The sequence below is a fragment of the Sinocyclocheilus grahami genome, unplaced genomic scaffold, assembly GCF_001515645.1.
Source record: "Sinocyclocheilus grahami isolate Dianchi unplaced genomic scaffold, SAMN03320097.WGS_v1.1 scaffold606.1, whole genome shotgun sequence".
In the NCBI taxonomy this organism is placed as follows: Eukaryota; Metazoa; Chordata; class Actinopteri; order Cypriniformes; family Cyprinidae; genus Sinocyclocheilus; species Sinocyclocheilus grahami.
This window is the reverse complement of record NW_015505785.1, coordinates 548,534-567,423: the sequence shown is the minus strand read 5'-3', so window position 1 is coordinate 567,423 and position 18,890 is coordinate 548,534. Positions and strand designations below refer to the sequence as shown.

Here is an 18,890-nt window from a genome sequence, read left to right as displayed (position 1 = left end):
GTTACTGAGATGCCATTTTCCAATAGGGTTGACAGGAGAATTTGGTGGTTCACTGTATCAAAATTTTGCATATCTAGAAACTGTTTCGACTGTACCCATTAAACACTATTATATTAATTTGCATTTTTCTCAAAGTGCTTCATGTTACAAAACATGTCATTTACAGCTAGAAGTGTTGAAAGATTATAAATATCCAAATTTGTTTACATTTGTTTTAATTTATTTTCTGAATATGACTGTTGTTCCCTTTCAAACGGTCTCTCACATAAAGTGGAATCCGGCTTGGGGGAAGTTCTGTTTTTCTCCAAATACTGAAGCCTGATTTGTTAACGTTTGTGCAGCTGAACAAAACTGTGGCATTTCAGCCCACCAAAATGGGTGGAGCCGACTGCCTATATAGGTCGGTGCTGAATGGCATTTCATCAGATTATCTCCTTGCTAGACTCTGCACACAGCTGAGTATGCTGTCTCTCCCCTGCGGCTAGCTGGCGAGACTATTAGAGCATATTTCACCTAAAAGAGCATATTTTCAGCAGTGTTTGCTGCAAAATGGCGTGCCACAGGTGTGGCTCATGTGGGCGCTCCTGCATTCCTCAGATGAGTGTGCCGCCTGCTTTGGCAAGCTCACGCAGAGGCTGCGCTCACAGAGACGTGCTTGTGCAGGTGACGCCAGACCCGGTCTGAACACCATGCTCATACACGTCATCACCAATGACCACGAGGACCTCAGTGTCTGGATGAGACGCCCATGGCCGACTTGATGAACGTTCTCTATAGCCATGGTGCCGCCAGCGAGCCCCCCATCAGAGACCTGCCCCATTGTTTCCTGAAAGTTCTCAATGGACCTTCTATGATGTGGCGCAGCCCTTCCCGGCCTGCGTCAACTTTTCAGTCTCGGCTTCCCTCACTTCCGTGATGGCACCGAGCAGAAGGGAGAAGCCCCTCCCCTCGAAGAGGCCGTTGCCATTCATCTTTGCATTCCACGGCCGGGGATGGACCGCCGAGGCTGTCCACCCTTTTTGAGCCCTGCAGAGCAACATTGGCCATAATGGCCAGAGCCTACTCTGCAGCTGGTCAAGGTGGTCCCACTCTCTATATGATGGCAGCCCTCCAGGTTTTCTAGACCAAACTCCTCTGTGCCCTGCATGAGTCTGCCCAGATCATTCTGCTTTTAAGGGGCTGCGCAATGCAAACTATCTGCTCTGTGCGCAACTTAGTCAACGACCCAAGCAATCGGTCACGCAATGGCCAACCTGGTGGTTCTTGAGTACCACCTCTGGCTAAATTAATGGAGATTAAGGACGCTGACAAGACCGGCTCCCCAGTATTCCTCATATAAGCTGTATTGTTAACTGTGATGGAATTTGTTTTTTGTAAGACTTCATTTTACAGAGGTCTTCCAATCTGTGATTCCAATGTGGCCAATACTTAAGAAGGCAGGGTGTTTGATGGGACATCACAAGCTCCTGAGGCATGGCACACTTCATATCCAATGCTTTTCTTCTGAGCTTTCTCCAAGCATTGTCTCAGCTGATGCCTTCTAGCAAGTGATTTGGTGATGTTCTTGAAGTTGCAAATAATGGTAGACACTTTCTTGAAATATTGATGTTTTGCCTCAAAGCGCATGCAAGACAAATGAAGTAATGGCCCATATTTCAGCATAAATGAAGGATAGTGCATTAAAAATGCATTTTTGGAATGACACCATCAGGAAAAGTTCATGAAATGTTTTCTCCTCAAGATAGGGTATCCATGATCTTCTAACCACTGGGGCCATGATCACATCTACCACTTCATGCAGTAAAATGTAGCAGTTCCAATACTTGTTGGGAGGTACATAAGATAGTACCTAAAGCACATCATGGGATTCTGCTGCACCACCTCACACATTTCTCTAAATTGCACAATAACCTTTAAGGACACCATGTTATGAAATATCTCACTTTATATATCACAGATTAAGGATTACAAATATCAGTGTTCACTTTTACAGTCATGAAAGCACTAGAAGTTATTCAGTGCGAGAGGGTGAAGTGAAATGATATGAGTTAATTTACTCAATATTTTAAGACATGTTCAAATGACGTGTAGTACAAAATATATTTCTACTAACTTAAACTTGGAGTTTATTAAGTTAAAGAAATTGATATAATTTATTGCTTTTTTAAATTCTGCTAATTCACAGCGTGGATGTGGTGACACTTGATCAACATATGCAACATACAGCTCCTTTTTGTAAATGTTGTCCATCCTTATGAGTACATCCATGACTCTCCCTGGACAATGCTTCACTTTTTCTGCCTACTATCCAAAACCAGTTCAAGTTTTATAGCCAAAATCAGTCAACAGAATTTGTCTGATACCAAAAAACAGTCAACACTTTTTTTTTCTGATATCCAAACTATAGTGATGTCAACTCCACTTTCAGCCTAAAAGATAGGCAGATGCACGGAGGAGCAGGAAGCAAGAGATAAAGTCACGGTATGAGTTTGATTACATGAGTTTATTGAATAACGCATCTTTCCCGAAGCTTCATCAAGTGTTGTTAAAGCAAAGCAAAATGAATGCTCCACAGCATTGTCCTGTGGAAAATAAAACAAAGATAGATGGATGGATGGATGGATGGATCTTGGTCTTGACTGTAAATTTTGCTTTTAGTGGAAGGTAAAGTTGAGGACATGCAACCTTAATTTGTACACACCAGAGGTCTCTGTCAACTTAGAAATGTGAGTTATGACAGTTACTCATAGTAACTCATAAAACACTCCTTAGCGTCCTGGTGTCTTGTACAATAATAGCAGTGTTTATTTTTTATTTGAATTATTTATTTATGTATTTTTTTTTTTACAACAGTGGTTTAGTGTCATTATCCTACCAGTGTAAACTTATATTTGTTCCTCAAGGTGGCATTGTTGTTTTTTACTAAGTGACTTGAACCAGTGCAACACAGGAGCACTGTTAAATGGCAGTTGAGTTGACAGAAGAATTTGAGTGTAGTTTTTTTATTTGTGCAATTTAAATCCAAATGCGCAATAAAATATCAAAGCACAATTACCAATACGTTATTGCACTTTTAATAGACAAGGGGTTAAATAAATCAGCTAAGCTCATGCCACATGCTTTAAGTGACAATTTATGGTGACATTAAGAGGATTAAGAGGAGAAGGCTTAGCTAACAGTTTATATGTCCTAATTATACAAAATTAACGCAAAATAAAACCATTCTATTCGTGTTCTATGAATATCCTGTAAAGTTCTATTTAAAATGAATACATACAAATCATAAAAGAATGGTGAATGACAAAAAGATTGCAAGTCAGTCTTTTAAAACAGCAACAACAGTCCGCGCTGTGCTTTATGAGCGCACCAACCAGTCAGAGTCCCCGGATCAGACTGACGTGAGGTGCCGGGGAATCCCGCTGCTCTAGCCGCGTCACTGAGCAATGATCACCGCCCACAGACACGGTGCTCTCCGGCGCTCATCCACACTTCTGACTGCGCTCATGCTTGCTCATGTGTTAAATCGGCTGCTTATTATTGTGGGGCTCTGTAGTGCTGTTTAGCTTCTAAATGGCTGCTTTGACATTATACAGATATGAGCTTTAACAGTGAAATGGACAGAATTCCCCGTCCATCCACACCCTGATGCGAGAGTCGGAGAGGAAGGCTCTTATTCGGTCAGATGGCGTGCCGCAGTCCGCCCACGCGTTTCTCGCGCCCACACAGGCAGCGAAAGGAGCGTCATTAACTCACCGCTACTGCCAGCACAGCAGAGCATAGCCGAGACAACACAAGAGTTTCAAGAATATTTTACTCCAATCTCACATCTGTAGGATAAGGTCTAACAAGCACAGAAAACAAATAAATTAGGCTACGTGTCAGAGGCGTAAAGATACAAGTCTATGAATAGAACGAAAAGTTGGATTGATTTTGAGTTGAGTTACAGAAGTGAAAATCCGATAGATTCGGTCGTGTCGGTGACTGGAAGCTCAAGTGTTCTGCTGGATCCTGTCGTGGATTCTGTCTTGAAGCCTCTCGAGGTGAGTAGTAGCTACACAACTACTGACGAATCGTCTGCATTCAGCAATTAGCTACTATCCTCATTATTAATTATCAGAGGAAAACTACTGCTGTGGGTTATGTTTAACAACTACAACTCAGCAACACCTCATGAGCATATGAACGGAATTTCAAACTAGCTGATTATTTGTGAAGTTTATGCAAGCTGAAAAAAAAGATAGGCGTGTGTTTTACAATGAAATATTCTTCAACTGTGAGCTTACTCTGTAGCATATGACATGCACACAACATGCAACTTGGAGCTAAGAGGTATTTGTAGCTTAATATTAGATTAAATAAACGTAATACATAGATAAAATATTAAGCTGTTATTTAATTTGATAAAGCTTTATTAAAACAGATCTCTCTCTCTCTCTCTTTCTGTAGGACTACATGAAACTTTTATATTTTTAGATTACAGTTTTCATCAGTGTAGTTAAAAGAGGATGCAATTATGTAACTTTCACATGCCAAATCTGTCTCCAGCTAATATTTTGTAGGAGAGAGAGAGAGTGAGCGATATATAAAAAAGCAGAAGAAATGAGAGGTTGCAGATTAAGAGGCTTCATATTACACTGCAGGAGGAGGAAATTTGACTGCACCTCAACTTGACTCTTGGATACAGTTTTTTAAAAGAGGTTCCAAAAGGGTGTTTTTGCAGCAATGCCATAGAAGAACCTTAACAATAAAGGTTCTTTATTGCCATTAATGGTTTCATGAAGAACCTTTAACATCCATAGAACCTTTAGCACAAATGGCACTTTATAGTGGAAAAGGTTTAAAATGTTCTTAACACAGACACACAACGGTTGTTTAAAGAACTGTTCACTGAAACGTGTGTTTTTGCTTTTTACACAAACATGACACAAGCACAATAGTATCCAACTGCAGAGCCAGTGTGCTGATGAATGGAAAATAAGGCAGGGTCTCAAGACAAGTTTTTGAAGTTACACTTCTTTCTTTTCAGAACATGTTTTCGAGTTTCACTGGATGTGAAACACAAAAATGTGTTCTGTGTGAACCAGCCCTGAAGAAGTTCTGGATACAAAGAGTGACTTATTTCTAAGGAAATGTACATTGCCACTCTCTTTCTTCTTAAATGCATTCATTTGAAGTCAAACCAATATTTCTTGTCCCTTTATTTGATAAGTGTCTGACCATCTGGTCATTATGACCCATTCAAGGGTTATTCTGTGTTAGGCATCCAAGTTGACTGAAAATCCAAGCTGACTGGCTCACTGTACATTATCTCATACTCATAGTTCATTGATTACTAATTTAAAAACCTTTCACAAAAGTAAAAATTGGTTTTAAAATAAAGGTGTTTGGTAGTCCCCCCCCCCAAAAAGAAAGATGCATGTAGTGTGAAGAAATAAGGCTGTGGAAAAAAAGATAGAGATTGATCTTATTGTTTGGGAAAAATACAAACTCTTTATTAGAAAACAACACCTAACGTATTACATCAGCACAGTTTGCCACCAAACAGGCATTTTAAAATAAGGTTATTCATAGAGCAGCTATTTCAAGACCGTTTAGAAACTACTGCAATTTATTCTTCATAGAAACACTTTATATTGCTGCAGAGCAGACATCTGGAGCAGTGAGGTGATTGGCACAATCACCTTCAAAACTGTATTCATGAATATTATTCAGTCATTTACTACAGTAGAGCTAACATTGCACAAAACATGTCATCTGTTTGATTTTTATTCATTGTGTTTTGATTGATTGTAAGATAACATATTTTCTGTGCATACATCAGTAACTCCACATTCACAAGGATTTCATTTATGACAATTTTATAATCTATTTGTTTAGAACTTTCATATGTTATTGTGGAGCCCTGTACACACACACACATACACATATGTTGGTATATGTGGTTTACGGGGACTCTCCATAGGCGTAATTGTTTTTATACTGTACAAACTGTATTTTTTATCCCCTTACGCCAACCCTACGCCTAAACCTACTCCTCACAGAAAACTTTCTGCATTTTTAGATAAAAAACAAAAAACACAATTTATTATGTTTTTTAAGCCATTTGAATTACGGGGAAACAGGAAATGTCCTCATAAAACAACCTTCACATTGTGATACTTATGTCATACCCATGTCATTATCAGTGTTGGGAAGGTTACTTTGGAAATGTAACAGGTTACAGATTACAAGTTACACTATTTATAACTATTTATAATGTAATAAGTAGTGTAACTATTTCAATTACTTTATTAATTTAATGTAACTGATTACATTTATTTTTTTTATTACTTTTTAAAATTTCTAATGAATATTTTCAACTGTTAATCATTTTTAAACATTTAAACCAGGCAGGGTTAACCTTAGAGTAGTACTCAACACTGATACTGTCAGACTTTCAAAATCCTTAAAATTTAAGATTATAAAAATTTAATTTTAAAGCACAAAGTGCTTTAGTTTTAAAGGACTTTAGCACCTCTTTTTACTTTGAAATCATTCTGAGGTTAAATACCAAGTTCTGTCATGAAACTCTAGATCAGTGATCCTCAAATCTGGCTCGCGAGACCCACTTTCCTGCAGAGTTTAGCTCCAACCCTATAATCAAACAAACCTACCTGTGATTTTCTAATGATCCTGAAGACATTGATTAGCAAACTCAGGTGTGTTTGATTAGGGTAGAGCTAAACTTATGTCATACCCATGTCATTATCAGTGTTGGGAAGGTTACTTTGGAAATGTAACAGGTTACAGATTACAAGTTACACTATTTATAACTATTTATAATGTAATAAGTAGTGTAACTATTTCAATTACTTTATTAATTTAATGTAACTGATTACATTTATTTTTTTTTATTACTTTTTAAAATTTCTAATGAATATTTTCAACTGTTAATCATTTTTAAACATTTAAACCAGGCAGGGTTAACCTTAGAGTAGTACTCAACACTGATACTGTCAGACTTTCAAAATCCTTAAAATTTAAGATTATAAAAATTTAATTTTAAAGCACAAAGTGCTTTAGTTTTAAAGGACTTTAGCACCTCTTTTTACTTTGAAATCATTCTGAGGTTAAATACCAAGTTCTGTCATGAAACTCTAGATCAGTGATCCTCAAATCTGGCTCGCGAGACCCACTTTCCTGCAGAGTTTAGCTCCAACCCTATAATCAAACAAACCTACCTGTGATTTTCTAATGATCCTGAAGACATTGATTAGCAAACTCAGGTGTGTTTGATTAGGGTAGAGCTAAACGCTGCAGGAAAGTGGATCTCGTGAGCCAGATTTGAGGATCACTGCTCTAGATGGTGCAGGCTTAACGTAACTGATGATATTCTTAGCACTAAATGACTGTCACAAGCTGATTGGTTCCCGTTGCATACGCAGCCAATGAGCTTGCTGCTTTACATTTAAATGGCTGATTGGCATTCGCTTGAGCATTGCAGCGTGCTTTCAGAGTTCTTCTGAAACCCTCCACCTTCCCCAGCTCCACCTGTATAGATCTGCTACAGGGTTATTTTATATGCTATTTGTGCAGCAGCAGTATGTCTTAAATACTCACAGCACCATATCGGCTTATGTATTGGCAGTAGCAAGTTCCTGTACTTGCTTGCAGCAGCAATAATCTACAGTTACAGCAATAACCAACAGCAGCAGCAATTCAGCAGCAGCGTAGCAGATTTGTTCCGCCAAGACCAAATACATTAACATTGTCATATCCATCACCATGTTAAAATCTTCAGAGAGTTCTCATGATAGAAATACAGATTTAAAATCAAAACAAGATAAAGTTTAATAACTATGAAACTGTTTTTTAAATCAAATCTTTGCATAGCAAATATGCCAGGAAACACTAGCATCTAACAATTCCTTGGAAAAACAGTTAATCTTAAAAAATAAACCATATACATACACCCAAATAGAAAATAAAACGGTTATTGAATAAGCATGTGTCCTATTATGTGTCCTAAACTCTTGGTGTCTCATATTTCAAAGCAGTCAATGCATTTTGGGAAAGAAATCATTAAATCTGTATGTGTGTGTGTGAACTGGTTTTACTATACTTGTGAGGACCAAATGTCCTCACTTATATAGTGAAAGATCATGACAACAACACTAGTAATGACATTTTTCTGGCCCTCACTAGTTAAAAAGGCTTATTAATCAGCACAAATATTTTTTTTATTTAAATCTAATGTTTTGCGCACATTTCTGTGAAGGATTGGTTTAGGGGTAGAAGTTGGGTTAGCTGATAGAAAATATCATTAATCTGATATAAAATCATTGGAAGTCTATGCAGTGTCCTCACTAAGATAGCAAAAAAGATAGTGTGTGTGAAAATATTCAGATGTATCCCCCTTTGTAATCATTAACCTTTTCATTAGTAACTGTAATTTAATTCCACAGTTTTTTTCAGTAATTGTAACAGATTACAGTTGCATTTATTTTGTAATTAAATTACGTAACTCCGTTACATGTAACTAGTTACTCCCCAACACAAATTTGTGTCCAAACCACATAAACCGGTTTGCACATGCACACACATATGTTTTTAAATGATACTAATGACTTTTTTGTGGAAATCCCATTGCAGCCGAGCATTAGGATGTCACTACCACGGACGCTGGGCGAGCTGCAGCTCTACCGAGTTTTACAAAGGGCCAACCTGCTGATGTACTATGACACCTTCATCCAGCAGGGAGGTGATGATGTCCAACAGCTGTGCGAGGCTGGAGAAGAGGAATTTCTCGAGATCATGGCACTGGTTGGCATGGCCACAAAACCCCTGCATGTGCGGCGTTTGCAGAAGGCTCTGCGCGACTGGGCGGCAAACCCAACGCTGTTCAACCAACCCCTGGCCACCAATGTGGCCCCTTGTGGAATCCCTCTCCTTAGGATCGACAGTAGCAGTGCTGCTGGCTCTGGGGTTATGGGCGCCAGAAAATCTTTAAGCAACGGTCAGCCAGGCTCTCCGTGTGAAAGAGAGGAAGTAGGATCTTGCCTTACGCCGCTCAGAGATAACAGTCCAAAGAGCCCCTGCTCACAGGCCTCTCCTGTACCTCCAGACCATCTGTACAGAGAAAAACTGTCCCCCATGGAGCCCCACTGGCTCAGTCCTGAAATGTATGGAACTGCTGAGTTAGATGAAGAACAGCCCATTACCCATCTGCCTTTCGCTTGCCACTCACGTCTTCTTGGTCCTCCGACGCCAACTTCTTCTTCATCCTCCTCCACTATGACCTCTCCGTGGCCCGGAGGTCAGCTGGACCCAGAGACCATTAAAGCCGTGGAGGAAAGCGTTGATAGGCTTCTAAGAACCATGCCGCAAGCAGATCAAACCGAGGTGAAGACACTTTTGAGACTCAATAAGAAAATGGCTAAGACGGTGGGACACATATTCCACCTGGAACCTCAAGACAAGAGCAAAGAGGAAGAGATTCGCAAATACAGCCTGATCTATGGCCGCTTTGACTCCAAGAGGAGGGAAGGGAAACAGCTCACCCATCATGAGGTCTGTTAAACTGAACAAATTGCACAGAGAACTGTTAATTTTTTGTTTAATTTTTAAATGTTTAAATTTTTTCTCAAGTTTAGTTGTAATAAACAATACTAAAGTAAAGTATTGTCCTGTATCTCTACAATGAATTAGCTAAATTCAAACTAAACTAATCTGCTGTAAATATCTTGTATTTAGTGTTTGCTAAGTCGAAAATTACTACTGTTACAGTGTATTAAACTGTAAACTATATTACTACAGTATACAAAACTCAAAGTAAGGAGAGGTGTGCTATTACTTTAATAAGCAATCAGACTTACAATTTATATTGTAGATAATGAAATGGGACCATTTCCATCCCAAAGCAACGACTCATAACACTCTAGCAACTGCATAACACACAGAAAGTGTAAGCAACTGCATACAACCACCCACAACATCTTAGCATTGTGGCGATGATTTTTGCACAGGGAAGCAAGATTTGATTCTACAATCTTTTGAGTACAGCCCAGTTTTCAAACCTTTAAAAAATAATCAGCAATTACTCAGGGGATTCATTTTATTATTATTCCACAAGTCTTTGCATATGTTTTTCCAAGACGTTTTTGTTATTAACCTTATAGAACTAACTGCAACTCCTAGATTTCACAGTAATATTTGATAACATACTGTAATTTTAAAATACCAGTTGTAAATATGTAGGCAACTATAAAAATGACAGGAGTTGTTTAATGCATTTTGTAGTTGTCAAAATGCCTTGACTTTCATAGAGCTCAGATGATCCGGTTTAATTTGAATATTTCCACTTTCAGATGCTCATCAATGAGGCTGCAGCTCAATTCTGCATCCGTGACAACGCTCTGTTGTTACGTAGAGTTGAACTGTTCTCTTTAGCACGACAAGTGGCGAGAGAATGTGCCTACACGTCAACATTTAAACATAACAGGTCAGGAATGACTTTTATTAAGATTTTGAAATGGTTTCAGATTTTGCATCCAGATGAGGTGGTTATATGTATTGTTAAATATATTTACATGTATAGATACAGGCATAATTAAAATATGCACATATACACAGTATATGCAGCAGCGGAAAAAAATTTAAGAGACCACTACAAAATTGGCAGTGTCTCTGGATTTACTGTTTACATGTGTGTTTAAGTAAACTGAACAATTTTTTTTTTATTCAACAAACTACTGTTTCAAATAATACTAATCAAACGACTTTTATAGTATTCATTTGCAAAAAATGACTTCGGGTCAAAATATCAATGATACAGTCCTTTCAGACCTTGAATAATGCAAAGAAAACAAGTTCATATTACGTTTTTAAATATCACAATACTATTGTTTTATCTTGGGAAGAGTGTGTAAATCAATATTTGTGGAATAACTGTGATTTCCAATCACAGCCTTAATGTGTCATTCTTTGAGGTCAGAAAGCATTTTTATTATTATTATTATTATTTAGAGCAGTTGTCATTTTCTGCAAATACATGCAAGATTCCAATATTTTTATTTGGAATCTGGGAGAAGTGATGTCAGTAATTTATAGAATAAAGCAAAAAATTTAAAGTTTACTTGCACACATAAATAATAAATCTACATTAATTAATTGTTCTTCTGATACCTAGGCTCGTGCCACTTTTCTGAAAAACAGGCTTTTTTTGAACTCCTCCCAGAATTTTAATGTGATCTTCACCAAATTTGGTTCATATCATCTTCAAAGTTTTTTTTTTAACCAAACACTTTGCATGTAATAAGTCATCAGATAGAACAGTCATTCAACAGAAAGCACACCAAAAATTACCTGAGTTTCACAATGCTATAAGATAATGAAATTAAATTTGGTTTGTCATCACAACCAAGACCTGAGAGTACCAGAGCATTTTGGAGACAGCGCCACCTACTGGCCATGAAATCTGGACAAAAAAAAAAGGAAATTTGCAATTGTTTGGCCTAAAAGAGTGGTTCCCAAACATGTTTTTGCAGCACATTTTGCGTGTCTCCTTAATCAGACACAGCTGATTCAACTCATCAGCTCATTAGTAGAGACTCCAAGACCTGAAATGTGTGTCTCAGTCAAAGGAGACATGCAAAATGTTCAGTGATGTGGGGGATTAAAGACTAGCCTAAAATAATGAGACTGCTCAGTTCACCACAATGCATTGGCTAATCATGATGAAACCTGGAATGTGTCATCAGCACCATGTCCATATAAATGTATATGTAGAGAGACTATTACAAAACTATCAGTTATGTTTGTTGACCATACGGTTGAAAGGATATAATCAAAAACATAAGAGCAAATTTGAACTGTTGGTATGAGAAAGAGACCCCAAATTTGAAGATCAGACTTTTTACCATACAGTTCTTTGGTTTTATTGTGTTCAAGCTGTTTATTCCACAGCTCGAGCAAAAATATGATGATAATGGAATTTTAGTGTGGATGACAGAATTCATAAAAATAATTGATTATGTAGTACATTCAAAACCAGCAAGTTAGACTTTAAGTTGAGCAGAATCTTCAATGCATTCAAGACATAAAATAAGAAAACTGGTCCAAAGTGCTTGTGTAGAGAGGAATTTATTGGGGGTAGTAGTGGAGCATGGTTCTTCTGGATCAAGGTTACCTGCTTGCATCTCATCTTTGACCTTATACCTGGTAACAGATGTTCTAAATTGATAAGAAAATACATCTAATAAATCCATCTGACATGATCTTTTGACTGATGGAGAAACACATTTTTGTAATTCTTAATTCTTGTAATCCTTAAAGTTTCTGAGATACAGGCATTTTCACAAATACCTGTGTGACAGCTAGCCCTGATGCCTCTTGTGTGTTAAAGGGGTCATATGATGTTGCTAAAAAGAACATTATTTTGTGTATTTGGTGTAATGAAATGTGTTTATGCAGTTTAAGGTTAAAAAAACACATGATTTTCCACATACTGTACATTATTGTTTCTCCTCTATGCCCCGTCGATTTTTACAAAGCTCATCGGTCTGAAAGCGAGGTGTGCTGTGATTGGCCAGCTATCTAGTGCGTTGTGATTGGCTGAATACCTCAAGCATGTGACGGAAATGTTATGCCCCTACCATACTGTGATGCCCTGTCCGGCCGGACAAAACATCAGTCAAAAAACATTAAAACCCATTATAAACGAGGCATTTGTTGCATCCATTGGGGACATAATTACGGATTATAATATTGTACTGTCTTTTTACGCGTTGTGTTGCATCGCGCCGCGTAAACATAAAACCATGTCTGCCTTTGTGATCGGAGAAATGACAAACAAGTGCTACTCTACACTACCCAAAACTCACGTTTGAATCATCAGTGGCAAATTCTTTAAATATGAAAACGTACTTGCAGTCTGTGAGTCAGAACTGCCGGCATTGTAGTCTACTCTCCCAGGATCAGGAAACAGTCCTCCATAAAATGTGCTGCACACATCTGAATATTTGGGTTGAACTGTTCTGGAACAGTGTTGTAAATACAACTTAACCACTGATTTCTAGTCGTGTCCTCTTTTGGAAGACCAAACAAAGTAGTTTCGCTTTCGCAACGAAACACACAGCGTCTTCACGACATGGCGGCGGCAACAACAATACTACAGCGAGAATAAAAGTTACGCCTTCTTTGCGTGAACATTTTGGGTGGCGTTATGCAATTCTTTCCACATCGTGACGTAGATGTGTTTAAACGAGGCGTTTTAGGTAGGCGTGGACAAGTCTTAACTTTTATAAAGAATATCTCTTTGTGTTTGAGACTTTAGTCTTTGCAACTTTAGGTATCTTATCCATTCACGACCAGCTTGTAGCACTCCAAAGAGAAAGGAAAACTTGAAATTGCATCATATGACCCCTTTAATTTCTATATTTGCCCTTGAATAGTGATAGCATGAGTGTTTGACTTCAATACTGTGACTTTTTTTTAAATAATTAAACTTATTTGATCAGAATTTGAGCTGGGTTTGTTATCTCAGGACATACTCAGATGATTGTACTGCCTCTGTTGACTGTTCTGCTCCGAAGAGAATCAAGCTGGATGTAAGTACATCGAGATATGTAACTATATATAAATCTGTATAAATGGTATACAGGACTTTCAGGAATATGCTCAGGTGAAGTTTGGACAGATGTTTACACTTCATTAATAGTGACTTTACTATTTACAAAATGACAAGAAAATGAACAAGATCCCTTATAGGATTAAAATAAAGATGTGAATGAAGGATTGAGAGTTATAGTAGCTTACATTGGATGTCAAGTTATGAAATACTATTGCACTCATATTTGTAATTATAGTGAAGCAAACCAACTACTCTGACAAAACAAGTAACGCTTTCATTAGAAATGAAATCCGCTTGCTTCAGGTCACAGATTCGGACAGACTGTCTAAGGATCCAGTAGCCAACAGCGACAACAGATCTACAGCGGATGACAACAGCCTCTCTGGAGAAAGTCTAGATAGTTTAACACAAGGTAAGATTCCTTATTTTTATTTTAAACATTGATATATTTATTATGACTGTCCGGTGTATGTCAGTAAATCTTAGGCATGTAACCATCATTGTCCCACATTCTATGTTGCATTTATTGCAAATGTCATAAGGGTCAAAGCCATGAAGGACCACTTCACACGTAAAGTGTGATCACAATGGGTTACTTTCCCACTCTGAGATGATGTAAAGATCAAGCATAGAAGATTACAAAGCAAATTTGTGTCCATTCATACTCATGTCAGGGAAAAACATCATTGCTGAAAGAAAACCTAACATTTGATTGAGAGGCATGTTTGTTAATTCTGTGTCTTGATAGATATCAGCCCTCAGTTGCACCCCTCCTCATCCCCTCACCCCCTCACCGACACCACTGGCCTCAACAACTGGAGTCGCCAGCTCATGCAACAAACTCTCATGGATGAGGGCCTCAGATTGGCTAGAATGGTGTCACGTGACCACGCAAGCAAAGTCAGCCTAGGGTCAGAAAAGAGACAGATTTCAGGTGAATACTAGAATTCTGTCATGTTCAATAACCTCCACGCTTCTCATGCACCTGCTACAAACAGGGTACAAGACCGTTTGGATTTACTTCCCAGTTTTAAACTTAGGGTCAGTAAAAAGAGATGCGTAGTGCTTACCTTCAGATTTTGTTAATCTACATGAGGACATTTTTTTCCTGTAACCCTTTATTTTAAGGTGATGTGGTTACTTGTTTCATGCACTTACTATGGTAATAACAGGAAATGATGCATAATTACATGTAACTAACCCTAAACCAAATCCTAACCCTAAACCCAACTCTAAGAAATTAGTAAGTACATGTAGTTAATTAATATTACTCTGTACTTATTTGTGTAATTACACTGAAACAACATCACCTTAAAATAAAGTGTAACCTATTTCTGTATAATTTATAAGTGTGCCTTTTTGCTGCTTAGTTACATACAGTACAAAAAGCTACATCAGAACTGGGAACCGGCTTGGCAATTTAAAGGTTTGATTGGTTGAGGTTGACAAACACAGTCAACAGCACCATTTATGTAAAATTGGAATTTATTTTAAAGGAGATTATTGTACTGTAGAAAGGGTAATAAGTGTGTTACTTCTTGGGTTTCGCGATTGTCAGAATCATGACATTTGATGATTTTAATCGTCTGGATACAGTCGAGTTCAAGACCTCCTAGGTACTTTTCAAGTTAAATAGTTCATCCTCTCTAAAGAACAAAGTATGTGTGCCTTTATTCTCTTCTGTCATCATTTACCCTCGTTTTGTTCCTGTATGACGGTCTTTCTTCTATGAAACAAAAGAAGATATTTGGGTTCCAAAAACAATGGACCCCATTGACTTTCACTGCACTGAAATAAAAAAGCAAATACATTTGAAACAACTTGAGGGTGAATAAATGACAGACTTTTCATTTTTTGAGAACTTTTCTTTAAAGGCTGCAGGTTTGCAATAAAATAATTCATTTTTACTAGAGATGATATTGAAGAGACGAACACACCTTGAAGAGTCTCTGAGGAATATATAGAAGAACAATGACCAACTGATTTATTTTACTTATCTGGTTAGCTAATCCAGTTAGTCTTTAAGGATGGAATGAATCCGAGATTGTCAGAATCGAGAAGCTCTTACAGCGGCAAACATCTCATTCAGACGTCGTCATTGGGGACCGCAGAATAGAAGAGAAATGAGAAGAGAAAACACGTATGGGTGGTGGGGGCCACAGGAAGTGCTGTGTGGGTGATAAATTGGAGCCCCCCTTCCCTGTCTGACGTCAAAGCTTATGAAAATGTGTGAGAGGAGGGCGGATAGATGGATGGAGAGAAAGAGGGGGTGAATGAGTAGGAGGGAGTGAGAAGGGCGTCGCTTTGACTCAGAGAGACAGAGTAAAAATAAACCATGTGGGCAGTGAAAGGATGCAGCCGCTCTCTCTCTCTATCTTAATGAGCAAACACTAGTGCTTCAGTTCAGTGGAATGGCCAAAAAGGAGCTTTAATCAGTCTTTCTTTGTATTTTTTTGTGTTGTCTCTTTCAAGCGAAAATGCAAGTTCCTCATTTCATTGCGCTGTCAGTCATTCTGCAGTTACGCAGTCATTCCTCAGCATTGTTCTGCCTTCACATAATAATATGAGTTTTAATATAATGTTTTATTGCATTGCTGTGATGTATTATTAATGTCTGGCGAAGTATGGGGAGTTGTGATGTTCACATCAATAATAGCACAAGTAAAAATGCAATGGGAAACCCAATGATACAAATGCTCTCCCAGTTCCAAATTCTAGTCTCTTTTTGATAACTCTTTGAATTAATGAGCAGAACATATTTAGAGGAATAGTTCATCCAAAAAATTTGCTGAAAATGTACTCACCATCAGGCCATCCAAGATGTAGATGAGTTTGTTTTTTCATCAGATTTGGAGAAATGTAGCATTGCATCAGCAATGGATGCTCTGCAGTGAATGGGTGCCGTCAGAATGAGAGTCCAAACAGCTGATAAAAACGTCACAATAATCCACAAGTAATCCACACCACTCCAGTCCATCAGTTAACGGGTTGTGAAATGGAAAGTTCAAAACAAATCCATCATCAGGACAATTTAACTTTAAACCATTGTTTTTGGCCAAAATACGAGTCTATAATCCATAAGTATCTGGCCATAACTCGTCCATGTTCTTATTCACATCAAAATCCACCAACTTATTTGTTTAGGACAATTTTGGACTGTTTTCACTTGCAAACAGTGCTTGATATGTGTATATTTCTCTCCTGGGTCAGATGAGATTACTTTATTTTTTTTACTGCAGAAAGCAATAATATACTTAGAGGACTCGTATTCAGCCGGAATCAGCGGTTTGAAGTAAATATGTCTTAATGACGAATTTGTTTCTTACAAACATGCAGCTTTTCACTTCACAAGACATTGATTGCTGGACTGGAGTGGCGTGGATTACTTGAATTATTGTGATGTTTTTATCAGAACTCTCATTCTGACGGCACCCATTCACTGCAGAGGATCCATTGGTGAGCAAGTGCTGTAATGCTACATTTCTCAGAATCTGCTCAAATGAAAAGATTTTTAAGAAACAGGAAAATAAACAATAGACATTTGATACTGTAAAGTACCGTAATCGTGTTCCCGACACTCTTGATTATTAAAAAAAATAGTCATTCTAAAATTGTAATCAAAAAACAAACCTTGTTTATATTCTCATAGAGATGGAGGAGAAAGTGTCAGAGAGGAGAGGATCAAGTAACAGAAGCAGCAGTCCAGCAAACACCAAAGACGATCCATAACTCACAGTCTGCAAGTTTCCATGTTGAACTCAGGTTGGATATCATGCCTAAATGCAGCGTGGTGTTCGGTTCGCTATGTTGTAATATTGAAAGTTCTTTTGTCTTTGCAAATGAAATTTGAAGCACATACAGGTTAGTGCAAGCAACGAGTGTTACAAATACATTCCATGTTCTCTGTCAGGATACTTTGACTTACCAGTATGTCAGTAAAAAGCTTCAATGGTTTTAATTTTGTGTCAAGCAAATTCTAGAATGAAATCGCATCTGCATCCATTACCCAAACCTTAATTTATTAGGATAGATGACATGCTTCTCGTTCTAAGCGGAGCTGTGAGATAGTGGGATGTAGGTCTCATTCCATTTTCTCAGTTTTGATGAAGTTCTAACAAAAGTTTGGGGGGAGCATGTTTATTTAATCCAACCAATCACAGCGCTAGAATAAATATATATCAAACACTTTATTATGTACAGCGAGCAAAACACGTGTACATTTACAAGTTTTGGATTATATTAAAATGTGAAATCCTGAATTTGACTATATTAAGAACCCCGACACTAGGAACTTGCTGATGCCGTAAATATTAATATATGAACGCTAAATGCACATAGGAGATTTCACAGGTTACAAAATGTAAATGATTCAAATGAATCATGGGGGGGGGGGGGAATAGTATTCTCACTGTTTAAAGGTTGAATGGCTAATGAATTTGTAAGAATTGTGCGTTACAGCGCTAATGCTAGAAATATGTACGTGGCCTCTTCAATGACAGATTATTTATTTTTTAATTTCTCAATAAATTATATTGTAATGTTTCTCCTGTTTACTTCTCTAGATTGTTACTTTTATTTTGCTAACAGTGTAAAAATAGAAACTTGTGTATTACAACATGCAGAATATTGCTGATTTATTCTAACTTTTATTCATCCACTGCTTTTGTCTAAGATACTTACCGTATTATATGTGAAAATGTATAGAAAATTTTTATGTTTCTGTCTCATTTCTGACACACGGTTCCACCACCCACACTCACCCTAGTCATCTCAACAAACCAAGACAGATGATGCCTGTGATTCACTTGCCCTACCCTGCCATCAGCATCATCATCATCAATCTCACAGATGGGGAAGTGTTTGGGAAAACTGTCTATTGTTTCAGTTCTGTTTGGTGCCACTAGTGGCTAATTTACTCTTTAATCAGCTAATCAATAAATTGATTTCATTAGAGTAATATGCTTGTGAAGGCCTATAATTAAAGGGATAGACAACAATTAACCAAAGATCATGCCATTCTTTATTCTGTGAAACACAAAAGAGGATATTTTGCAGTGTTTTTTGTCTATATGAAATGAAAGTCAAAGGAGTCCAGTATTGTTTTGGACCCTTGTGACAAAAAAACATTCTTCGAAATATTCGTGTTTGGCAAAAAAAAAGAAAGAAGAGGAAATCATACTGGTTTGGAACGAAAGATTTCTGAGTGAACTATCCCTTTAGGCTAGCTTGTTCAAGAAACCGAAACAGATACACTGCAAGTGTTGTGTCTACAAAGAGGATG

General features: G+C 37.7%; 1 protein-coding gene across 1 annotated transcript; it reads left to right on the top strand.

Annotated features, from left to right (window-relative positions):
* Nucleotides 1-3,548: 3,548 nt before the first annotated feature.
* Nucleotides 3,549-18,575, top strand: nab2 (NGFI-A binding protein 2 (EGR1 binding protein 2)). Its single transcript, XM_016241014.1, has 8 exons — nucleotides 3,549-4,040; nucleotides 8,632-9,549; nucleotides 10,347-10,480; nucleotides 13,523-13,586; nucleotides 13,913-14,021; nucleotides 14,358-14,543; nucleotides 17,259-17,371; nucleotides 18,375-18,575. The coding sequence occupies exons 1-7, from the start codon at nucleotides 3,903-3,905 to the stop codon at nucleotides 17,336-17,338; spliced, it is 1,629 nt and encodes a 542-aa protein (XP_016096500.1). The 5' UTR covers nucleotides 3,549-3,902; the 3' UTR covers nucleotides 17,339-17,371; nucleotides 18,375-18,575.
* The last annotated feature ends 315 nt before the right edge of the window (nucleotides 18,576-18,890 follow it).

What these genes read in the sequence shown, in the direction of transcription:
- nab2 (XM_016241014.1), top strand. Translation starts at nt 3,903, where the DNA reads ATGAATAGAACGAAAAGTTGGATTGATTTTGAGTTGAGTTACAGAAGT. An exon ending in CTGTCTTGAAGCCTCTCGAG is followed by an intron (nt 4,041 to 8,631) that starts GTGAGTAGTAGC and finishes ATCCCATTGCAG; the next exon opens with CCGAGCATTAGGATGTCACT. An exon ending in TCTAGATAGTTTAACACAAG is followed by an intron (nt 14,022 to 14,357) that starts GTAAGATTCCTT and finishes GTGTCTTGATAG; the next exon opens with ATATCAGCCCTCAGTTGCAC.